At 37.6% G+C, this 15,863-nt stretch overlaps 3 protein-coding genes across 3 annotated transcripts; 2 read left to right on the top strand and 1 right to left on the bottom strand.

Annotated features, from left to right (window-relative positions):
- The first annotated feature begins 2,183 nt into the window (after window positions 1-2,183).
- On the top strand, window positions 2,184-5,427 carry ccng1 (cyclin G1). Its single transcript, XM_056770386.1, has 6 exons — window positions 2,184-2,354; window positions 3,217-3,480; window positions 3,586-3,839; window positions 3,924-4,002; window positions 4,110-4,217; window positions 4,449-5,427. The coding sequence occupies exons 2-6, from the start codon at window positions 3,217-3,219 to the stop codon at window positions 4,641-4,643; spliced, it is 900 nt and encodes a 299-aa protein (XP_056626364.1). The 5' UTR covers window positions 2,184-2,354; the 3' UTR covers window positions 4,644-5,427.
- Window positions 5,428-5,626: 199 nt separating this feature from the next.
- Window positions 5,627-7,076, bottom strand: nudcd2 (NudC domain containing 2). Its single transcript, XM_056770387.1, has 4 exons — window positions 6,745-7,076; window positions 6,304-6,352; window positions 6,044-6,195; window positions 5,627-5,969 (listed from the first exon to the last, which is right to left on the bottom strand). Exons 1-4 carry the CDS (start codon window positions 6,931-6,933, stop codon window positions 5,886-5,888), a joined length of 474 nt encoding a protein of 157 aa, XP_056626365.1. The 5' UTR covers window positions 6,934-7,076; the 3' UTR covers window positions 5,627-5,885.
- Window positions 7,077-7,203: 127 nt separating this feature from the next.
- Window positions 7,204-14,276, top strand: gabra6a (gamma-aminobutyric acid type A receptor subunit alpha6a). The gene is made up of 9 exons (XM_056770385.1): window positions 7,204-7,436; window positions 7,530-7,636; window positions 8,279-8,346; window positions 8,689-8,909; window positions 9,038-9,120; window positions 9,199-9,342; window positions 10,158-10,310; window positions 11,714-11,961; window positions 13,723-14,276. Exons 1-9 carry the CDS (start codon window positions 7,402-7,404, stop codon window positions 13,993-13,995), a joined length of 1,332 nt encoding a protein of 443 aa, XP_056626363.1. The 5' UTR covers window positions 7,204-7,401; the 3' UTR covers window positions 13,996-14,276.
- The last annotated feature ends 1,587 nt before the right edge of the window (window positions 14,277-15,863 follow it).

Genomic DNA, 15,863 nt, shown 5'->3' on the forward strand with positions numbered 1-15,863 from the left:
GGGTCTAGTGCTTTCAAAAGATTCCTTTCTTCCTCCATGGGGATAAAACCTCATTTATCATATTATTAATATGTGAAGAAACAACTGACGCTGTCATGCCCAAGTGACTCTTGGTGTCCAAGAACATAACATAACTCCTGATCTGATTATGTAAATGCACCTAGAGACATTTGTAAAGCAATGGAGCAGATGTAGTTTCTTCTAGTCTCCTTGCCACAGAAGATTTTTAGTGTGATCCCATCTCTTTAAGTCTCGTCTTATAAAAACAGGCAGATATTTGTCATTCTCTCTCTGAGGTTTTTTATTTGCACTTGCAGGCTTCTCCTGTTTGCCTCTGATGCTGTGGGAGAGGTGCCTGGAATAAGTTTTCAAATACTGTAGCATTACAGCATGATGACAGACAGCGTCCTCCTGGCACGTCTGATTATATAGAAACAGATTGAGGCTGACACCAAAGACCTTCACTTGGCAAATGGCTGGCATAGCCTGCTGTGCAGAGCAGAGTATGTATCCATGACACTTGGCTTTGCTGTTGGAATTTAGAGAAAATTTGTAGGTCTTACAATGATGCAACATTCACGTGTCATCCAGGTCTACCTGTAAAATCAGAATGAATGTGAGAGTGAATTTATCCCATTTGGATAAAACTAGAGCTGTTTGTCTATTTTTTCTTTCATAACATATTACAGGCCAAACTCCATTATGTCAATACAAATAAGAAAACGTTTTTTTCCCTAACCATCACACTGACAACTAAAAGTCAATACATCAAGGTCGTTTCATATCAAGGTTGTTATAAGTCCTGGTGTGGGCTTCAGGTTGACCTGCTTCAGTCAGTTTATGTGTGCACTGACAGACATTATCAGATCTGCCATAGCCGGGAGTCTTAATGTCATTTTGCCAAAAGTTCCAGTGAAAGGGGCTACAGATGAATCTTAGTAATGAGCCATGTGCTCCAAACAGCAGGATTCCTGTACAGTCTCGTGTTCAAGCTGTGACTGTGAGCATGCTTTACTTTGCCACCCAAACAAAGGCAACAGGGCAAATGCAATGCCCCGATTTAAAAGAGTAATATTTACATTTATGAATATTTATCTAGCAAGAAACAAACAATTATCCATTCTCAAATCAGCACTGTATTCGTCATACTTGTATGAACCATGGCCCATATATACAATCACATACAGTACCTACAATGAAAAAAAATCTTTCTAAATGCTAAAAATATTAAAAGGCAGGTCCAACACCTGCCACTGAGGATCTCTCTTTTAGATTTTCTTGGAACAAATGGAATGCTGTCTGTGAGGCATTGCCTTGAGGCTGTCAGATTGTCATGTTGTTTAATTCTAGAAATAGCTGTGAGGAGGAGTTGAGAAGAGGCAAGTGATTTTCCGTGTTTATATGAAAATGCAGAAAAAAGCTTTTGGATCCCAGCATGTTGTGATTCTTATGCATGGAAAATGTAGATTTGCTGTTGGTATTTAAAGACACAACCCACTCAGTGATTTTAGGGTTGTTGTGTTTGGCGCCATCTGCTGGCTAGTTGAACTGCAACATGACGAATTCTAAGTGAGCAAACAAATCTAAAACGTAGGCGTGCCTCTTAGATTTTAATTGGACATTTATTTATATTTAAGAAGTATTCTGGATTATGTTGTATTTTGCAACAATATTTTTCTTTTGCAGCACTGGACAGAAGGTCAGTCAACGAAAAACAAGTTTTTAAAGTTGTAGCCTACGTGTTTATAAACCTTACAGTTGTGAAAGAAGTAGGCCTATGTCCTAATTCTCTGCCACTCTGCTTGATCAATAGAAAAGAATGCGGTTGAATATAGATCATTTAATTAGAGAAGAGAGCCAATATCTCTTAAAACGCTACCGCTAAAAAAACTCTCGAACAGGTAAAGATTCTTTAATGTACATGTTTCTTTATCTAATGTAAAAGACTGTGAAAACAATATATGTATACACTGTGTTGGTATGCCAGAACTTTCTGTGGGTCTGTCTGTTACTTTCTACACATCAAAGCTGAGTTAAAACCCGCCTCTGCTGTGCCGGTGGGAGTGATCGTGAACAAATTTCAACAAATGGGAGCTTAGAATGATGGTGCGCTGTGTGAGTACTGCCCAATAAGGTGATTCTATGCTGGGATATTGAGTTTCTCACAGTATATATAACATGGAAGAGAGGTGCACGTCCCTGCCTGACGCCAAGGGTTGGGGTGTGCAGGCGCAGAAGTTATATTTGCTTTAAACCGACATACTTAACTTTTTATCTATATCTTTGTTTTATATCTTATTTCGTTAACCCACGCTTTATTGACTTGCCTTTTAAAACATCAAATCTCCAACAAGGTAAGTTAAATAGGTGTTTATGTCTACTTTTGACACGATTTCAACTGTGAAAAGTCAAAACGGTGTTTTTTGCTGCCATTACGGCGTGATTTTGGTGGGTTTTGTTTGAACTGATCAGGCCTTTGTATGTTTTTTTTTCTGTCAGCAGACATTGGTTATCTTCACGTCTTAAACTAAACTGAAAATAAAAGGAATGTAAATAGCCTAAATGTAAAACGGCGAGTTGATGTATTTATAAACTCACAGTAGTGTCGACTGACGCGGTTTATTGTTAATAAAGTGCTAAAACATCTTGTTCGCAAACTCGCGTTGGTCAGCGGACATGCCCCGGCATGACCAACGCTTATCACGTAACACTGACGCACGACGGCAACAGCGTGAGACCCTCGTTCGCTTTACGCAAATATGAAAAGAGAAATGTTTAAGGGGAAGTTTTCAAGCGAGTAAACTGCGTATTTGTGTACAGCACGTTTTCTCATGAGCTGGGGCTTGTCCGGGCATGTACAGGCGTACAAGACCGTCACTCGTTTTTTGCACCCCTTACTAAACTTTACAATATGTTGACAATACGTTTTAGCGTCAGCGTAATGGTAACAGTTGTTGTCTACCATAAATCAATCGTTTCCAGACGTTGCTGTTTAAGTCTTTCTTTTAGACCTTTACCACCATAAGTTTGACAGCCTTCTTAACGTTACCCTAAAAACTTTTTTTCTAAGTCGCATGATGACATAATCTAATACAATAAACGTATGGAGGGATAGGTTTTTACGTTTGGCTTTACGTAAAGTCCAATAAACATCTAGTAATATATGTGACGTGTATATTAGTGTGAATTTTAACGTTTTTCTTAAAATTATTGTAGATGATTGACCAGGTTACAGGAACCGGGGCTTTGCCCTTTGCAGTTCAGCTCAAAGCTCTTCTGGACCAAGAGTTTCGATATCAACCAAAGATCACCGGACTCAGAGTCATCGAGTCTGCTCAGGACAATGGTCTGAGGGTGACTGTCAAGTTGAGAGATTTTGAAGTTCGAGACCTTCTCTCCTTGACTCGCTTCTTCGGTTTCAGCGCGGAGACGTTCTCCCTTGCTGTGAATCTTCTGGATCGATTTCTGGCTGTGATGAAGGTGTGAACATCATTTGGAGTCTTTTAATGACTCTACACAGTTTATACTTTTTGACATCTCTGCATTTTACTGAAGTGTATCTAAATTTATTTTGTATGATTTCAGATTCAGCCCAAACATCTGTCTTGTGTTGGCCTTTGCTGCTTCTACATTGCGGTGAAGAGTTCAGAAGAAGAGAAGAATGTGCCTTTGGCCAGCGACCTCATCAGAATCAGCCAGAACCGATTTACTGTCCATGACATGATGAGGATGGAGAAGATCATTCTGGAAAAACTGTACTGGAAAGTCAAAGCTCCAACTGCCCTTCACTTCCTTAGATTCTTTCATGCTCGGATTCAAGAGCAGCTGGATGCTGGAAGGTTAGCAGAATGTTGTTTTGTTCTAGACAGTTCTAAATTTGCCCTTGAGTTTTTGGCTTAATACTGGTTTATTTATTTTTTCAGTACGATTAATCTGAGCATTGAAAGGCTTGAGGCTCAGTTGAAGGGATGCCACTGCTCCTTTGTCTTCACTAAAATCAAAGTAAGCTATTTCAACTATTTTGCAGATAGGCCGGTGCATAAAGTCCAGTTTATACTGAACTGCATGTCCACAGTTTAAACAATTTGACTATACATCTGTCTCTACAGCCTTCCCTGCTTGCTTTATCCCTGTTGTCTTTGGAGATCCTGGAACTGCATGAATGTGATGTTCCCGCTATGAAAGAAGCACTTGATGGTCTACAGGAGAGTTTGAGTGTGAGTTTGCTGTTTAGCAAGTTTATTGGCCACACAAGCCACTGGGACTTTTTTTTTATTTACCTTGTTTGTATATTGGGTGGAGATTGGAGTGTTGTGCAACCAGTTACTCAAATGGGAATCTCAGAAAGTACTTTTGTAGTATTAATATGAAACTAGTCATTGAAATCACTCAATGTATAAATGATTGTCATTGATTGATTGTCAAAAAAACATGTTTTTTGTTTCTAGGTTAAAGATGGAGATCTGATGTGTGTGAGAGTACTTGTTGCCAAGTGCCTGGTCGAATATGCCACCACAACCAAGTGCTTGAAGCCAAATGGCCAGAGACTGCGATGGATGATTTCGGGCAGAACCGCTCGTCAACTGAAACCCAGTTACTACAAGATCGCTCACCTACCCACAATTCCTGAATGTGCCTTTTAAGATAGTTTGTACTGGGTGCCCATAGCAACTTGATGTGTTTCAAGATTTCAATTTGCTTACATAGTTTCTTTTAACAAACTTTCTTCCTTTCCAGCTTTTGTTCTTTGTAACTCTTGCTGTGACTATTTTACATTACTGAATCTATTATCTGTTGAGATTTGCTAGTCGAGGGTGAGTTTCAGCAAGTTGATCAGAGGTTGCACTGCTCAAGCTTGCATGTCTACAGTATGTTCATTTGAATCGGCACCAAAGGTGCTGGTTGTTTAAAGCAATGAAGTATAGAACCGCCTAGGTCCTCAATCCACTGTGTGGAAGAGGAGGGAGAAGGGTTTTGTGATTAGTCAACAACGGAACCAAGAGATCAGGCCCAAAACCCTTAACTTCCACCCTAGGTTGTCAGCTGTCGTAATGCACACTCCTACCCAAGGTGATGAAACGAGTTTCTTTTTTTTAATGGTGTTCTGTATTCTAACATGGCGTAATGAAAACAGGATGTCTGAGGTTTTAACATGTAATATGCCTTTAATGGAAAATTTTGTTTTTTGGCATACCAGGCTAAATTTATTGTTACTTTGGTTACACTAGTTTCTAGTAACTATGACCAATTGCTCGTACATGGTACAAATGGTCAAAACTATCAAAATTATCAAAATTGGTGAAAGTTTAATTTCCGAGCAAATAAACATGCTAGACTCCCATTTGTTTTGGCTCGACTGAAAATGGGAGCTGCACCCTGCAAATTATGTAGTTGGACCTTTCAATAAAATGTATTGAAATGCTTCAATATCTGTGCTTGTTTTACTGCTTTTCATTTTTTTTTTGGTGACCAGAACAGTTTTTTCACAAAGATTTGTTTATAACCAGACTTTCTGAGCACTGCACCTGTTGATATTGGTAGATAGGGTAGACTAATACCAGTGGTAGAGCCAGTGTTTGTGTTGTGCCAGTTGAAACAAAACAAGGCTCTGTTTGATGGTGCCACATTGTGTTGCTCTCCTTTAATAACATTGACACAGAAGCGCAAAAACACCAAAGAGCTGATTCAACAGTCTTCTAAAACAACTTTTCAATTACAAAAACAAAACCTGCCATGAACTGCCATAGAAAGACTTTAATCAAAAGGCTGCTTGTGAATGATTTTGGCTTTATCAACAGCCTGGTGTCATATGCTTTTTGTTCTTAGCAAGCAAACAACAAATAACTCTTCGAAGTGACTGAAAATATATCAGTAGATAAATTGGTTCATTTTTGCAAATTGGAGAAATCCGGTCCACCACCATGAAAGTTTCCAGAAATCTCTGCCCCACTGAAGTCAAATCCAGGATTCTGTTTGAAGTATGAAAAGACAAGCATTGAAGAAAATAGATTTAAATAGATGTTGATTTATGTAAATTACGCACCTCTTTCTGAAACCTTTCCAGTGTGAGTTTCCTCTGCATCTGGTCCTGCACCCATGGGTCCGCTGCATACTCTCCCTCCAACAGAGACTGCCAGCAGTTCCCAGCCTCTCGATTTGTTTTCATAAGAACGATCCGGATCAATTTCTTGTCCTCTGAACAGCACGATAGAGCACTGACTTAGACTTTCCAGGTATTTGTTGTAATTTATGAGTAAAGATATCTGGACTATTTATTTGGACATGAATCTGTGAATGGCTTACCTAACGTCCACATAGCTTCATCGCTGACTGTGGATCCAAACAGCTTTCCCTGTGACACAACAGAACATTAAGGAGCTCAGTTCTCAGTTGAAACTGGATAAGTTGCGGACAGCTTCTATAAGTAATATGCTGTACCTCGGTGGGATAATAAACATGCATGTTAACACTAAAACAGCATGTCTTAAACCCATAGAGGTACATGAACTGTAACTACACTAATGCCACTGAGTCAGGTTGATGGAATGTAACGATGTATAGACTATTCACAAAAAGTTCCTTGATGACAAATCAGTTCTTCTAGTCATGTACCTTATAACTATAAAACAACACTTGTTAATTCGAATATAAACTTATGGTTATGCTTTTTACCACACCTGAAGCATACCAAACATTTGTATTAAACAAAAAGCATGGTATTTTGATAAAACTGCTTATTATTACCTTGAATATTTGTTGGCTTTTGACATGAAGCTCAATCTGTTTGCTGCCGATGTTACACTTGACGTCTTTAGCTGAAGTACCAAGAGGAACATTGACTTCGATGAAAACCTCTTCCATAGTCTGATACCATGAGCCCCATGCTGTTTTACATGGCACTTCACCGCTCCTCTCATCAAAATTTAATGACATAATGCTGCTCCGAGCGCTCTCTCATAAACGCAGCTTGTTTGATATCGCAAAAGAAGTGAATTAGTCACAATTACACCTGTTATTACAGTCACTCCAGTGCATTTCTTTCCTTAACATTCTGGTACTATCGTGAAGTGTCTTCTTCTGTCACTGAATGCGCTAGTGTGACTGCGCCATCTAGCGTACAGGAGCGCAGCTACGCTCCTAAATTGATTTCTTACGCATTCGAAAACTAAATTATGCTTAACATTTACAAAAACAACTAAAAAAATGAATAAATATTTGTTTGTCAAGATAAAATGAACGTTACTACCATCTTCAAAAAGAAAGTTTGATGTCAAGCTAGTCTAACCTGTTGCTAAAAAAGCAAGTGGATTCTCCTAATCCTTTAATTTGATTATTGTCAAAGTGTCTTACCTCACATTCAGTTCACATTATGATCTCTAACTATTGACAGAAGACAGCAAAATGGTTTTACTTTTGACATTTTTCTGCTTAATGAGGTGAGTGACAAATAAGGGGGATGTGCTTTAATTTATTTACGTGAATGCTTATTTTAATTGGACTTATTATGATGGTGGTTTCTCTCTGTTTAGTGTTGCACATGTAACGGGAAAGCAAAAGATAAATTCAGAAAATATAACACGGATCTTAGACCGACTTCTTGAGGGCTATGACAATCGACTACGACCAGGTTCTGGAGGTAAGCAAAGAGCACAAACTATACATTTTGAAAAAAACTGACAATTTTAAGTTTGTAACAATAACGTCACATTGTATATCCTTGCTGTAAACAGGGACAGTTCACCCTAAAATGAAATGTATGTCATCATTTAGGCCTACTCACTCTCAAGTTGTTTCAAATCTGTATACATTTCTTAAATACAATAGGAAAAACTTGCTTTATAAATTTCTTTGTTCTGTTTAACACAAAATAATCTATTTTGAAGAATGTATGAAAGCAAACAGTTCTGGGGCACTTTTAACTACCATAGTCATTTTCCCTACAATGGTAGTCAATGGTGTCCAAGAACGGATTAGTTACAAGCATTCTTCCAAATATCTTTGTGTTCATCATAGGAAATAAATGTATACAGATTTGGAAAAACTTGTGGGGGAGTTATCGAATTTTCATTTTTGGGGTGACATGTCCCTTAAAGACCACACATTTTTCTCTATTTTCTCTATTTTTAGGGTTATTATTCATTATTTATTCTATGTTTGTTCAACACGTTTTTTCCAACCTTATTTTTTCACGTTTACTTTGATGAAAGTTGGCGGTGCTATAAAAATGAACATGATTTTTTATTTGCATGTGTAAAGCATAACCTGTTTGTATTAACAGTCTCTGTTACTGAGGTAAAAACAGACATATTTGTCACAAGTTTTGGACCAGTTTCTGATGTTAAGATGGTAAGAAAATACAGCACCCACAGCCTCTCTTTGTTGCTTGCAAATTAGTTTGGTACAGAATGATGTATTGTTAGTTTCTTGTGTTTTATTCATTTACGGATTTCGCATCACTGGAAAAACATGATTATAATGTTTCCTGCCTTGTGGGTAGATTGTCTTCTTAGTAGATAATAAGCGAAAGTATTAGTTCTGCCTCACAGTGCTAATATCTGTTCACTGATATTAGGTTGTCGAGACTTTCACAAATTTTTTAAAAGAAAAAATAAATTTAATATACAGTAAGTATTCATGTTAGTTGGATTTAGAAGAAAAAAATCACGCAAAGAAACGGTTTCTTGGCAGGAGTTCACAATGGATATGTTTTTCCGTCAAATGTGGGTTGATGAGAGGTTAGCGTTTGATGGTCCAATTGAAATCCTTCCTTTAAACAACCGCATGGTGGAGAAGATCTGGACACCTGACACATTCTTTCGTAATTCAAAGAGGTCTCTATTACACAACATGACCTCACCAAACAAGCTGTTCCGCATCATGCAAAATGGAACAATCTTTTACACCATGAGGTGAGACATAGAAAATCTGAATAACCCTTAAAGTGCCACAATATTCTCAATACATGAGAATAATATAATTATAGAATAAACAATATAACTTATGTAACCTACTAAATGTTTAATATTCTATATTTTAGACTAACCGTGAGTTCAGATTGTCCAATGCAGCTGAGGGACTTTCCTATGGATGGACACGCATGTGCTCTTCTGTTTGGAAGCTGTAAATCCATCCATCCTTTAAAGCATTCACAGAGAAACAGTTTTCTTTAGTTTATATCAATATTCTTTTTTCTTGTAGATGCTTATACTAATCGTGAAATTATCTACACATGGAGGAAGGGTCTCGAGGGGTCTATAGATGTGCCACCTGAGTCTTCAAGCTTGCTCCAGTATGATCTTGTACGACACACATTGTCCAGTCAAACCTACAAGTTCAGCACAGGTTTGCTTTAAAACAATTTTTTATTGGAAGATATACAATGCAGCATGTCAGATATATTGTATACTATTAATTCCTTGAATGACTTGATATAGCGCTTATAACTCTTAGAAAGCTGGCAAAATATATGCTTAAAGGCTGGGTGTCCGATTTCCAAATTACGCTTGTTTAGACAAACTAGGGCAGAGTACCAAAACAACATTGTAGCCAGCAGTAAGGTGCACAGGATGGACATTAGTCGAGCCGAGCGCAGACGAAAGCGAAAGATGTGGGTAGGGGTGTGTCTGTTATGGTGATTTGAACATCAACAACGGCAATGAGAAATCAGACATCCCGCCTTTAAGTGATTGTGTGTGTTAAGAAGTAAACGTCAGGCCAGCTTTCCTTCTAAGACTCAATCTAAGATGCTTAACTGATCAGGCCTGATTCATGCTGTCTGCCTTCAAAAATAGCTGCAATGCATTAAGCCGGTTCCAAGGTCTGATAGTGGACCATAGATGACCAGGAGCTCGGTAAAGACCAATTTACAGGCAAGCAAATAAGCAGCCACCTGCTGTGGACCCATCTGATCAGTGGGAAGTGGATCAGGCACAAATCCAAATGAAAAGAGTGTGGCCCAGTTAACCCATTTAAAAGAGATAGTGAGCTAAAGCCTGAATGTCTCCTTTGATTTTTCCCTTTTTTCACATTAGGTACACAAATTAAAATACAAAATCCAAAATTCTTTAAAAAATATAAAAACACGATCAGAGAATGTGTATGGATTCTGCATGTTCTCTGTTTGCATGACCTAGTCAATGCTGTTTTTCTCTTGGCAGGACTGTATTCTGTCCAGGTTGTCCATTTTTATCTCCAGAGGAAGCTCGGCTACCATCTAATCCAGACGTACATCCCACTGATTATGGTGGTCGTTCTGTCTCAAGTCTCGTTTTGGATCAACAAGGAGTCTGTGCCTGCTCGTACGGTGGCAGGTATAAAGTGTGCACACAGCATTGTGATGTGTGAATATTTTGCTCTTTAGTATAATTTTAGATAAATCGCATTACTGCTTGATAAACAAAGCCAATAAAATCACTTTTATAATAGCAAATGGCTTAACCCAAAATTTTCACCAATGATGTGTAAATTGTTTCACAGACAAGGCTTAGTTTAAATCAGGACTATGCCTTAGTTGGATTAAGATTTTTGAGTCTCTTTTAAAAAAGATGCTTTAGAAAGAAACATTACCTATGTGCATCTTTAGGCAAAACATTGGCACTGACATATTTGACGATATGTTAGGGCAAGTTATTTTCAGTTGAGACAGCTCAAACATTCATTTAAATCTGGGCCTTAAGCCTTGTCTGTGAAACCCGGCCAAAGTTGTATGGACATGAATGATACACTACTTTATAATATTCAGCTTGGTGAGGAGAGATGTGTTATTATACGTAGGTATCACACTTTTTTCTGATGGATGATTCAATTATTTTAACTTATCTCAGTCTTCTTAATTGAGTAAAATATTCTTCAAACATAAATTGGACTAATCTGATGCAAGAAAATGACACTGAAGTAAACTCATTATTTTTAGGGCTCTAAAATGATTTATCGCGATTAATCACATCCAGAATAAAAGTTTGCATTTATATATTATATGTCTGTGTACTTTGCATATCAATTTTGAATAAACTGTATATATTTAGGAAATATTTACATGTATTTATTTATATAAATGTAATTTTTATTTAAATCTCGGTTTAATTTGATATTTTTCTTAAATATATGCATGTTTGTGTTATACAAAACTAATTTGCACAGTACATAGACATATATAATGTTAACACAAACTTTTATTCAGGATGTGATTCTGGGGCACTTTTGACTACAGTGTAATTTTTCCTACCATTGCAGTAAATGGGGTCCAAGAACTGTTTGTTTTCACGCATTCGTCCAAATATCTTTCTCTTTGTTCAACCAGACAAATAAATTTATACAGATTTGGAACAACTATGAGTGAGTTATTCATGGCATTTACATTTTTGGGTGCACTATCCCTTAATTCTTTTGGATTTTTTAATAAATATGAAATTTAAGTATTTCTGACAGAATTGACAAAAAGAAAAAACTCTTTATTCATCTGATCTGTTAAAACTGCAATCGGCAACATTTCTCTATATATCTCCATCTCTGTTTGAAACATAAAATTCCAGGTTACTTTCCAAACATTACTTAAATGACTGATGTTTCACATGAAAATTTCCCTCGACATCTCAAATGACTTATTGTTTTTATAGTTTATCATTGTGCATCAAAGTGATGTTTTATTTGATTTCATTTAAATGCAAATCAGCCCAGCACACATCATGACAACCTCATAACATCTGACATTCAGGTATCACCACCGTCCTCACTATGACCACCCTCAGCATCAGCGCCCGCTCCTCACTGCCTAAGGTCTCCTACGCCACCGCCATGGACTGGTTCATCGCCGTCTGCTTTGCCTTCGTGGCTTCGGCTCTCGTCGAATTTGCGGCTGTGAATTACTTCGCCACACTGGAGGCCAACAGGGAAAAACGGCGGGTCTCCAAGACCTCCATTCCAGACTCTACAGCCCAAGGAAGCGATGATGAGCCGGAGACGGTAACTTCTGCAATCCCTGCTTAGGCAGAGCGTAATTAACAGGGTACCCTGGTCAAAAGATGCAGCTGACATGGCTTCTGGTTATATGATTTGCGCAACACGAGCCATGTTCTTCACAAACCAGTGAACCGTGCAACCTTTTATTGTGATGCTGCAGCTGTGTATATGAACCTTCCACAGCAACTATAACAGCTCATTGTTTAACCTTTTCACATGTCCACAGGGAAATTTCATTGCTCAGAGATGGATCTTTCACAGCTCAGGAGGTTTTATTGAGTTCTCAGTTACTGTGTGTCTCATTTACACATCAGATGTTTCTTCTAAAATATAGATGTCGGTGTCCACCACGAGAAGCCCGCTCTCTATAGCTCTCAACCTCTGTGTGCACGGTGCTTCTTATCTGTTGTGCTGAGTTTGATATGCTAATTCTACATGCATGTAGCATCTCTCAGGACTGCTCTCACGTGGTGAGCTCATGGTTTGTGTTTTAAAAATAGTGAGCCGTGACACTTATCATCTCTCACCTGTTCTGTAGATGCACTTGCTCCAGTTCTCTCTTGTGAATTCTCTGCTCCAGTTCTCTGAGACTGGATGCATAAATATAAAATCAATTTCCCCTCCTTTATTTTTTCAAATACGCATTAATGATGGACCAGTTTTCAGCCCAGTTCAGTTTATTTATTTATCCCTGTAGGGAAAGTAAGTTTTCAACATGGTCACACAGGCATTTGACAGTCACAGTTGGCATATATACACATAAAAAACGAATTTTAAAAACATCAGACAAGCTGATCAGCATTTAACGTTAAAAAAAGAAGAATTTAAGAGATTGATTGCTTGGGGATGTAAGATTGTTTGGACCTGTTTTTCATGCACAGGGGAACACAACCGCTGACCACATGGCAATAATTCAAAGGCATAGGATAAAGGGTGCGGTGCGTCTTATCCTTCACAATAACATTAACTTTATTCAATACTCTCCCTTTATAAATACTCTCTATACTTGGTAACAGTATTCCCCGTAATTTACTTGACAACGTAACTACTTTCCTTAGTGAGCCTCTGAAGCATTGCTATACCAGCAACTAACACATAGTGTCATAACACTTTAAAAGACATTAAAAGACAATAGTTTCTTCAGGAAATACATCATCTGTTAAATAATCAGTCCACACATCCCACTTGAGCTTATGGTCCAGGACTATACCAAGATATTTAAAATTGTGATACTAGTTGTATTTGCTCCCCATTAATTAGTGTCGGTTAAATCTTTCACCGTCAAATCAATAACCATCTCCTTGGTGTTGAAAGCATTTAAGAGGAGTTTTTATTTCTCACACCAATTTAAAAAGAAATCTAACACAGGTCCCTGCTCTTCCTCTCCTTTTTGTAAAAGACTCACTAGAGCAGTGTCATCGACATACTTGATAATATATCTGTTTTTAAAAGTGCTGGAACATGAATTAGTATATCAAATAAATAATAATGGAGATAAGACACCGCCCTGAGGTGATCCCATAGAAGTGATCATTTTGTCTGAGAGAGACCCTCCTAATTCGACCCGCTGGGTTCAACAACTAAGAAAATCGATCACCAATCCATCAGCCATGAATTAAAAAATGTTTGCCAGGCAGACAGTAAAACAAGTTATCTTAGTCTGTTAAGTGCTTCTTTCAGGACAGCAACTATACAGCAAGGTTAACTTTTGTAAAGATTGTGTCTTTGTTATATTTCTATATTTTCTTGTCTTCTTTGTTGCAGCCTCCATCTGATAACAGTGGATTAAGCCGTAGGAGAACGGCAAACTCTGTGTTAGAGGCGCCCAAGACTCGCTATCCCATCTTCTTTCAGGGCTCTGCCGTCCCACCCAACATGATGCTGGCAGGCACCAGTGCCATAGACGCATATGCACGAGTACTTTTTCCTCTGGCCTTTGGTATCTTCAATCTTTTCTACTGGTTTTTCTACCTCACCAAGGACACCATGGAAGAGGCCAGGTTTGTTCACTTGTTACTCATTCACATATGGAGCTGAAGTGTAGCTTAAAGGTGCGTTCACATTAAAATCTTAACTATAACGCTAATATAAACAATATTTGTGTCCACATCAGCGGACGATAACATTATGTTAACATTATTTTCTCATAGCCGTTGTTGATGTTCAAATCAACAAAACAGACTCACCCCTACCTCCATCTTTTGCTGTCATCAGCGCTCGGTTCAGGCTAATGTCCATCCTGTGCACTGTGCACCTTACTGCTGATTGGCTACAAGGTTTTTTTGGTACTCGGGCCAACTTTGCTTAACAAGCTTAATTCGGACACCCCGCCTTTAAATATATATATGTATGTATATTTTGACAGCTTGCTCAGACTTATGAGCGTTACATCAATGTACAGTCTTCAACTTGGATTTAAAACCTGCTTCCCAATCATCAATAGCAAAACATTAGAGATCTGTCTGAGACTGTTTTGCAGTATTTTTTATAGTACAACAGCTGGAAAAGCAATACTGTTCTCTGGATTGTTATAGTTGTGATGTACGACTTTTCTAAATTGATACGCTTTTAGAAGTCAACAACAAAACATTGTATTTGCAGTAGAGCTGTCAGAATATTAGATTTTCATGACACAATTATCACAGACAATAGAATTAACACTGACGGTATTATCAACACGTTGTTTAAAGAAATAAAATAAATGGAAAAACAAATAAAATACATATAAATTATAAAAAATAAATAGTGCTATTAGTCAAATTCATCTTCAGTTTTGTTTATTTAGTGTTGTCTTTGCCTTGCTCAAAATATGAGTATAGGAGGCAGAGAGAGAGAGAAATTTAAACAGGTGTTGAAATGTTATTATTGTCTTTTACAATTGTGTTTTTTATATCACAGGTATTGTCAATATTTGTATTTTATGAACCCTATTTTGCAGCTATTTTAACACATTGTAGTATGCTTAAATCCTATTCAAATATATTCTAAACGGTGCTCTTACTTGATCCCGATTGCCCAATCACGACTTTCCAAGATCTTATATTCCCAGATAACAATGCTCAAAACTAATAACATGGTAACCTAGATGTTGCAAATCATTTTGACAGGCACCGTTCAATATTTTACAATAAAATCTGTATAAATATAACACATGAGTTATGACATTATCCGTGCAAATGATTAAACCAAACTGCATCTTTCTGTTTCTGGCATTTGAATGTCGTGTCTAACCTCAAAACCAAAAGTAAACAGATTATTCCTCACAGAAAAAATATTCATAAAAAATGTGTTAATTATATTTATTAACTAATGTACATACACCTTGCTGTAACTGTGATCGTCTATATGTCTTTTTTTACTCAATACTCTTTGTAACATTTTGCCTTGTCATTTTTTTTTGCAAATAGAAATGATCTCATTTTACCTTCTCATCACAGGTACACAGAACGCTGTAGATATGTTTAAATTTTCAGCAGACCTCTGCAGGAACACAGGTTTCCACTGGTACTTTTATGGAGGCTGTAAATGCAATTCATAATTCGTGAACCTAAAACCGCCGCAGGACTTGAGCAGGAAAATACAGGAGAGATGATGTTCCTTCTGGGGGACTGTGTTGTTGCTCTTGTTGAGGTTACAGCCCCATCCAACATTTATCACTTCGTGCCAGCTCTTTATAAAAAAGATGCTCCTCTGAATGCTTAATTCATTAGATTTGTTCGGAAGGATCATGTAGCAAATGTCACATTTAATCCTAAAATTCCCTCTGTGCCAAAGGCATGAAATTTACCGAATCAAGAAAATCAACAGATTCTCTCAAAATAGACTCACTTATCAAATTCAAAACCTTAAGTTGCGTTATTTTTCTACCCGAGGGGTGAAGCAGGCGTTCAATTGAGGACGAGTTT

The sequence above is a fragment of the Triplophysa dalaica genome, chromosome 16, assembly GCF_015846415.1.
Source record: "Triplophysa dalaica isolate WHDGS20190420 chromosome 16, ASM1584641v1, whole genome shotgun sequence".
Classification (NCBI taxonomy): domain Eukaryota; kingdom Metazoa; phylum Chordata; class Actinopteri; order Cypriniformes; family Nemacheilidae; genus Triplophysa; species Triplophysa dalaica.

Excerpts from the sequence above, each read along its gene's own strand:
- ccng1 (XM_056770386.1), top strand. The coding sequence starts at position 3,217 with ATGATTGACCAGGTTACAGGAACCGGGGCTTTGCCCTTTGCAGTTCAG. Across the intron at positions 3,840-3,923 it reads GAGCAGCTGGATGCTGGAAG|TACGATTAATCTGAGCATTG; the intron begins GTTAGCAGAATG and ends TTATTTTTTCAG. Across the intron at positions 4,218-4,448 it reads GTCTACAGGAGAGTTTGAGT|GTTAAAGATGGAGATCTGAT; the intron begins GTGAGTTTGCTG and ends TTTTGTTTCTAG.
- nudcd2 (XM_056770387.1), bottom strand. The coding sequence starts at position 6,933 with ATGTCATTAAATTTTGATGAGAGGAGCGGTGAAGTGCCATGTAAAACA. Across the intron at positions 6,353-6,744 it reads AAAGCCAACAAATATTCAAG|GGAAAGCTGTTTGGATCCAC; the intron begins GTAATAATAAGC and ends GTTGTGTCACAG. Across the intron at positions 6,196-6,303 it reads TGAAGCTATGTGGACGTTAG|AGGACAAGAAATTGATCCGG; the intron begins GTAAGCCATTCA and ends CGTGCTGTTCAG.
- gabra6a (XM_056770385.1), top strand. The coding sequence starts at position 7,402 with ATGGTTTTACTTTTGACATTTTTCTGCTTAATGAG. Across the intron at positions 7,637-8,278 it reads ACTACGACCAGGTTCTGGAG|TCTCTGTTACTGAGGTAAAA; the intron begins GTAAGCAAAGAG and ends TTGTATTAACAG. Across the intron at positions 10,311-11,713 it reads GCCTGCTCGTACGGTGGCAG|GTATCACCACCGTCCTCACT; the intron begins GTATAAAGTGTG and ends TCTGACATTCAG.